Source organism: Anneissia japonica, unplaced genomic scaffold, assembly GCF_011630105.1.
Source record: "Anneissia japonica isolate Jap-2015-1 unplaced genomic scaffold, ASM1163010v1 scaffold287759_len370742_cov166, whole genome shotgun sequence".
In the NCBI taxonomy this organism is placed as follows: Eukaryota; Metazoa; Echinodermata; class Crinoidea; order Comatulida; family Comatulidae; genus Anneissia; species Anneissia japonica.
The window spans coordinates 102,663-110,564 of record NW_022698619.1 but is presented as its reverse complement, the minus strand read 5'-3'; the positions used below and the strand labels follow the sequence as shown (position 1 = coordinate 110,564).

Below are 7,902 nucleotides of genomic sequence, written 5' to 3'. Positions count from 1 at the left end.
ACACAGGATGAATTGGCAGTTATATGAATTGTATGGCACTCTAAAAATATACTGTCCATGTAACGTTTAAATTAAAAAAACTTGAATATACTAAATAATTGAATTGATTACTTCGTATCTTTTATTTATTCAACTGATAATTTGAAGGAAAAAAAACCATTATTAATTTACCACCATTTTCATTATAATATAAGGCAACAAATTAACAATGGCTCCAACTACTGAACAACATCTAAGATAAAAAAAAAAAAAAAAAGACTCACCAGTTTGTTTCGAAGATAGATTTCATAATCTGGCAATTTTCCTGATCGTCGGAAAATGTTTTCCTGTGGGAAAAAAAAGTAAAAATATAATTTTGTATTGCTTAGCTTCTAAAAAATAAAAAATAACCCATAAAACTTCATAACATTGTATTACATAATAAAGTAATATAATTTTTATTTATTTTTTTAAATTTTAATATTTCCTTTATATTTTATTTTTTTTATTTACTACAGTATCTTATTTTTAATACTTTATTATTATTATTATTATTATTATTATTGTTGTACTTTTCATTCATACACTTAATCATTTTTATCTCATTTTTTATTATTTATAATTCATGATACAGTACAATGTTCTATTTATAAATTTTAATTTGACACTGCCATGGGCAATGGTATAGACATTTTTTTTTTTCACTATTACTTGTAGAAACACAAAATAGGTCTTTCCTAAATTAGTAGCATTGCTTGTGTTACTGACTGGAACGCCAGATATTTAGTTTCCAATACAAAGGGATTACATGGTCAGGACTAGAGGGAAAAAAATGGTTGTGCTGCGACCATAAAAGTTATTATAAATGCCTCCTACACCAAATGTTATGTCCAGCTAGCCTCCGGGGAAATGCGCAATGTCACAGACCAGCAGTCATGCAATCGCACATTTTTTCAGCCGTGAACGTGGTCTAAAACATGTAGTAGAGTGACACCCTCAGTTAAGCCTCAACACGATTACATTCTTAGAATGCTATAAACGTGTTAATAAGATAATTACAAATGGAAGTAGAATGTAACACATCACATCACATCATCCAATTGCAGTATCTGTCAGTGGAATCTGAAGCAATACCACGCCAGCGAGCTGAGGTCATTTGCGTTCGTGTCAATAAACTAAAGACAATGCATTCTACCCTTGATGAATTCTATTGCACAGCATCTTAAGATTTATATTAATTTTCTACAGTTTGCTTTTAAAAAGAAGTCTTTGAGGCTAGAGTTTGAAGAGGGAGAATAAGATGTCCTTTCAACAGAATGAACAGCAATTTACTGCAGTAACAGCTAATTAACAAACATTACATAGATACTGTATTTGTGAACATACAACTTTTACCTACAACATCACTTGTATATTTGTTATTGCTAATGAGAATTTGGGATGCTTATGTTGAAATTCTGAAGCAAAAACTATGCAGTAAAGAGGGAAATGAAATGGAAAAGACCTAAATTTCGATAACAATTCAATGAATTGAAAGACAAGCTTATCGTTAATAACTATAAGTTATATATTACTGTAGTTTATTGAGAAGGAAGCCAACAGACTTGGTATTCTGTGATCACGGGGACCCTGATTTTCACTATACTATACAACATGAAATTAATTTTTTAATCATGATTAATTGTATTCCAACAAGAATCATGATTCATAAAAATAAACCTTCAGTTTGGACGACAACACAATGAAAAATAGAATAGGATTCACTGACATGATCTTCGATGGCCAGCTAATCAATATTAAATTTTAATTACTGAACTCTGGCAGCCAAATATCATGACTCAACGAATTAAGTTTTGATGAACGATAAGACAATGATAACAAATGCATCAAAGTGATTCAACGACAGTGATCAGGAAACTTAGAATTAGGCCACAACGATGAGTTAGCAATCAAACGCATTCACATTACATTAGTCATTGAGGTTTTGAAGGGCAAACTAAATTGTAACATTAAAATCAGGTTAAATTGGGGAGAATCTGTAAAGCATGGATGATGAAAAGTGGATTGGCTCCAAAATTAATAAGTAGTATCTGTTTTGTTCTGTTCATCCCACAGTCAAATTTACAGTTGGCAAACAGTTCTTTCCATCCCTCTCGATCCTCTGTCTTTCATTGTAGTGTCTCGCTCAGTTTAAAGCCTGTCTATTCTGTGATGTTGTCTTCCCATCTCTTTCTCTGTCTACCTCTCTTCCTGCCTCCTTCTACAGTTCCTTGCAGGATTGTTTTGGCAAGTCCGGACGATCTTGATACCTGTCCATACCACATTAATTTTCTTTTCTTGACAATGGTCAGTAGATCTTCGTATGGCCTAATCGTTCGTCTTTACCTCTTCAATTGTGATGCGGTCGTTATAGGAGATGCCAAGAATCTTTCCGAAGCATCTTGATTCCATGGCCTGAATTTTTCTCTCTAACTCAGCTGTCATAAGACTCGCATACGTAGAGTACTACAATGTTACGTCACGATACCATGTGATACTACTCCGTTGCTATCGCTGCAAAAAGCGTTCAAGTGGACGTCATTTTCTCCACTGATAAACCACTGATCCTAATTTCTAACGTAATTATTAAGATGTTGCACCTTAGTTTTTCTTTGTAAATTTTAATTGATTAAATGTGTGTTCGATTACTAACATAATGCGAGCTTTTGTGTTTTTAGTACATTTTGATTGTAAAATATTAGATTTTAAAATGCCATTTCCAGAAAGCCTATGAATTCATTCATGCGTAATAAACGGTAACCAACGTCTGGTTGGCAACAGAGGGTGCCACCTGGTGCTGTGATGACACTACTGTGGTACTATATAGGAAAATAGAGTAAGAATAAGTAGCATAAGAACCTCTAATGTTTGATTTAGAGACCGCTTATTATAATTAGGTTTGCTATATGAATACATACTGTATATTATGATCGACTATTCTGGAGGGGAAATTCGATGGGATGTTCATGAAAATGACAATTAACAACATTAAATAATGGTTAGGCACAGAAGAATAATTAGCTCTTAGTAAAATAAAGAGGATGGCCAAGGTCAACAACCAATGTCAAAACATTACCTACATTACTTTGAAACAAAAATTAATCTTTTTAACCAATTGAAAAAAGCAGGAATAAACATGCAGTAGTTATGTTGGGCAAAGATTTACCTAGTTTTACACCCAGACTACAGCTAATTTCATGGGCCTCCACAAATCCATTGGCAATCCTTAATCACCCACCCTTACAGCTACAACCCTGAAAAAGCTAACTGTGGGTATAAGCTAACTCCGAACTTTATGCGCAATTTCAAATAGCAGCATTTTCCCGGGTAAAATCCCAACTGACATGACTACAGTACCTTGCAGAAAACATTTACAATGCTTTCAAGAAAAAAAAAATTGAACTGCCTTTTGAATGGACATCCCTACACATTAGCCAGGCTCAAGAGAGAACAAATTTTTTTTGTCTTGGCTTTCTAACCATGCCCCACCCTTCTGCACAGACTGTGAATTCTGGCTTTTGTATTAGCCTTTACACATGTACAGTAGTCTCAGTTATTGTTTAGTTTCCCACTAATCAGCTCACTACCCAAAACATATAAGTTTCACTGACTTGAAATTTCTGCAGATACTATTCTCTTGTTAAAGACAACTACAGTAAAGCAACTCAATTGAAACATTAAGATATTCTTAACCAACAATAAACAGTTCTTTTCAGAACTATAATATACGTGGTGTACCGCAAGCATTAATATATTTATTACTTGCCATGCCAACTATCAAACGACAAATTTCTTATTATAAATGTTGTACAACTGATTTTTCTAAGGCACAAAAAGGGTGTCTGACGAAAAACTAAAAACTAATTTACATATTTAAAAAATTAAGATAAAATGGTGAAAAAAAAAGGGTTGTTACACATCTTAGCAATGATGCCAGCTCTTGACTAAAACATGGTATAGATGCACTTGAGCCAGAGACAAGGATTTCTGTGCTCCTGTGAACAGAGTAGCTACTTACTAGCCATGTCAACTGAGTAAATATTTCTCCCTTCTCCAAGGTGAATGAAATAGAACGTAGAAGGGTTAGATTCTAGATCAGAGGAAGTCGTGTAACCATCAGATTATCCCTCAACACTTGCACTTTTACAGGGCTGGATTCACGGTTAGATGCAGTATTTTTAGAACAAAATAATTTCATTAAGCTTCTCAAACACTTCTCAGACAATTTTATTTTTTTAAAAAGTGATATTTTTAAAGTACAGAAAAAATAATAATTATTACATTTCACTATCATCATCACTGATATTAGCATTCTAATCCCTGTTTAATGTGTTTGTTCGTAAGCTAGAAGATAAGTCATATTATTGCCTGAGAAAGAGGAAATGAAGTTTGTATTCACATTTACAGTATGCATAGTACTATACATTATTATGATCTTTATTTTGAATTTCTTTTGAGCGCAAGTTGGAGTTTTGGCTCCAATCCAACAAAATTTCAGTCCAGGCCTAGCCTAGCATATCGGTAGTGTAAATACATAGGAATTTCACACAACCCCGATTTTACGTACAAATGATTTTTACCAACACCTCTGGGCCCATCCCATACGTAAATGAGGGGTTCTACTGTACAGAGAAATAATAATCAGATTATCATATTAATAATAATTATTACATTTCACTATTATCATCACTGATGTTATTATTCTAATCCCTGTTTAATAATACTGATATTTAGTTTATCAATTTAATAGCAATAGTGATGAAACATGGAAGAGGCACAGTTCAATGGTACTGCCTCCACCCACCATTATTAACCCTCCTTAAAAATCCACTCTTATTATTTTTATTCACCAATGTTATCACCCACCAACCTTAGTTTTCTACAACCCTGAACCATGTATTTTATCCTTACCTTAATTTTATGAACATTGATGTGAGTGGGATAGAATCGTTCTGCCCTCTCAACCCAATATCGCAACTTTTCAACATCATAATTTGGAATGGTACAACCAAGAGATGCAACTAAAAAAAGTAACATCAATTATTTTAATTTTAAATGCTCAAAACCACATAAAACACAGTGACATAAAGAAAGTCAATTTTAGAGATGTTAGCCACAGCAGTACCGATATTATATATTTTACTGTTTGTTAATACAAATGCAAATTACTTACTTCTTAGTATCAATTCTCTTTGAGTGTCATTTAACTCCAATGATTTCTTGTAACAATCAATTGCTTTGCCATAATCCTTCACCCCCTCATACAAGTTGCCAAGTAACTTATGAGCTCTGTTATCATTGTGCTTTACTGCTAGGTAGCTCTGTGCCCATTTTATACCAAGAACATACTCCCTAGCTTCCCAGTAAAATGTGGCAAATTGGAATCCACGTAGTTGAATCTAATTAATAAAGAAAAAATTAAATATTATTTATCCTATAATTTTTGTATGTAGTATCCTACTCACATTCAACTAGTGGCAATATGAGCAGGGTCTAAACCTCTTATCTGCCGCACAAACCAAGCCTCAAATACATGTTTCCAAACTTCACAAATACTGTAGGCTACTGTACAGGCTAGGACTACTGAACTATAGCAAAACCCTAGAGTGTAAAATAAGGCCTGTGCAGGTAATAACTTCAGGCCCAGAATCTGTCAAAAATCAGAGCCAATTTGTGTGCACATTTTCAGAGTCTCCTGAACAAGCTTAAGTATTCTAAATTTTAAAATGTAATTATTAAAAAATAAAGACTATAATAATAAACAAATAAAATAATTAAATTAATAACTGTATAACTTTAAATATAAATTTAAACACCCCTTGAAGCAGTTGTTTACAGGAACCTGTCAATTTTAGCAGAAATTACTTCGAGCGGATGCTAGTTCAAGCGGAAAAAGATCCACTTATGCGAAACAGCGGCCTGTGCAAGTTATGTATGAATATACTTAAAAATGTCCTATTTTTAGCTAAAAATTTGATTTCGGCCAAGGCTCAAGCTTTAGTCCTGGGAGCCAGGGGAAAAACCCTGGTGGGTTCCAGAGGAGAAGCCTTTAGCCTTATTTATAGAAGTCGTATTTAATTGATTTTGAGGTTAACAATTTACGCTCATAAAAATAATTATTTATTTATCTTCAGTACTCTAAGTCATTCGTAATTGTTTTTCTTTCTTTAAGATAAGTGGGTTTTGAATCATAACGAATGGTGAATTGTGAGAAACTTGATATGATGTCACTATTTTACTGTACTGTTGATAGTCTTGTCATACTACAGTACTACACCAATGATTTGTGCACCTTCTGACACCTAGATATGTAAAAATTAATTTAAATTTATTTTTGTGAATAACCATTAAATTAGTTATTCCCATTTATATATATAAATCGTAAATTAATTGCCTACAAATACAATTACAACAAAGTAAATTACAGTACAAATATATATTGCTTTTTAAAATTTATAGAAAACCCCAACTGGAGACAAAAACGTTGAATTCAGAATGAAACGTGCGCACTTCAATAGTTTTATAGCAGGCCTACAGTAAGTGCTTGTTAGCGGCCGTCTAGTAGTTTGATTTACCAAGACTGTCATTCAAACTTGGGGTTTTTTATTTGAAAAAGCAAATTACATTTGTATTTGAATTACGTTGTAATTGTATTTGTAGTCCAAAATTCATGATTTATATTTATTTAGTAGTAACTTTAATTGAATATTCACCATAGAAATTTAAACTATAATTTACATAGATAGGTGTCAGAAAGTGAATAAAACATTGGTGTAGTTTGACAAGACTATCAACAATACAGTAATAATGACTGACATGACATCATGTAAGTTTTCACACCAGGGCGTTTTCCTTTGCTCCCAGACAAAGCTTGAGCCTCGGCGGAATTCAAGTTAGCTCAAAATAGAAAATTTTCAAGTAATCCGTACAGTTGTTGTTTGCACAAATGGATCTCTTTCCGCTCGAACTAGCATCCGCTCGAAGTAAAATTCGCGCTCGAAGTAAAATTCGCGCTCAAAGTGGCGTCCACTCGAATTGGATGGTTCCCATATCAATGGATGCTCACAAGTTTCCTGAATATTGGAGGTTGCAAAGTATCCGTTCAACAATTAAAGCGAAGTCGAAGGCCTACCTAATATTTAGTATCTATCTAGGCCTATTATAATGTGAAAATTATTTGGATGCCAGGCTGACAAAATGTTGCACTTCAATCTCTGTGTCATACTGCATTACATCTGCCTACCATGAGCAAGAAATCAAACAAATTTTACTACAATAATAGCCCAGGCTACGCCTAGCTAGGCAAGCCAGTATTGATAACACGTTAAGTACAGTTGTGCAGGTGGCCACAAAGAAGCCAACGGCCGCGCGCCAACAAGCAAATGCTAGGCCTAGCCTAGCATTACATTCCCTTCCTTTCAAAACAATTATCAAGAATGAAGTACCTCTTGTTCGCTTTTTGCTTTTCTTCTGAAAGAAATAATAAAGTTATCAATCTCTACTTTGGACCGTGACATATTTTACATTGTTGAATATTCGAAAAATACGACAAAATAATATCACGATATCGTCACAGTTACGAAATTCTCAATTCAAAATAATCGTATTTTCGAATCTTCTCATCATCATGGACTTTATAATCTGTCTCTTATACACATCTAGATGTGTATAAGAGACAGTATACAAAGACACACAATATGGTACAAACTTGCAATGAACTGTCTTCGTAAAGCTTAAACGAGGATAAACCTTATAAACAATATATTTCATCCGATCAATTTAATTTATTAAATGTAACTGTTTTCTTTTAAATAAACTCCCTTACGTAAAATCGGCTGAATCGGGGAACATATTAAGTGTTTAGTGCAAGTACAAACAAAGGTA

General features: G+C 33.4%; 1 protein-coding gene across 1 annotated transcript in view; it reads right to left on the bottom strand.

Annotated features, from left to right (window-relative positions):
- The window catches only part of LOC117102683 (RANBP2-like and GRIP domain-containing protein 5/6), a 33,841-nt gene extending 26,199 nt beyond the window's left edge, over positions 1–7,642 (bottom strand). Inside the window, exons 1-4 of the mRNA XM_033243062.1 lie at positions 7,464–7,642; positions 5,192–5,417; positions 4,930–5,039; positions 264–326 (exon numbers count right to left, since the gene is read on the bottom strand). Of these exons, the coding sequence (XP_033098953.1) occupies positions 264–326; positions 4,930–5,039; positions 5,192–5,417; positions 7,464–7,535 (471 nt within the window). The 5' untranslated portion in view covers positions 7,536–7,642. The remainder of the gene's footprint in view (positions 1–263; positions 327–4,929; positions 5,040–5,191; positions 5,418–7,463) is intronic.
- Between the last annotated feature and the right edge of the window lie 260 nt (positions 7,643–7,902).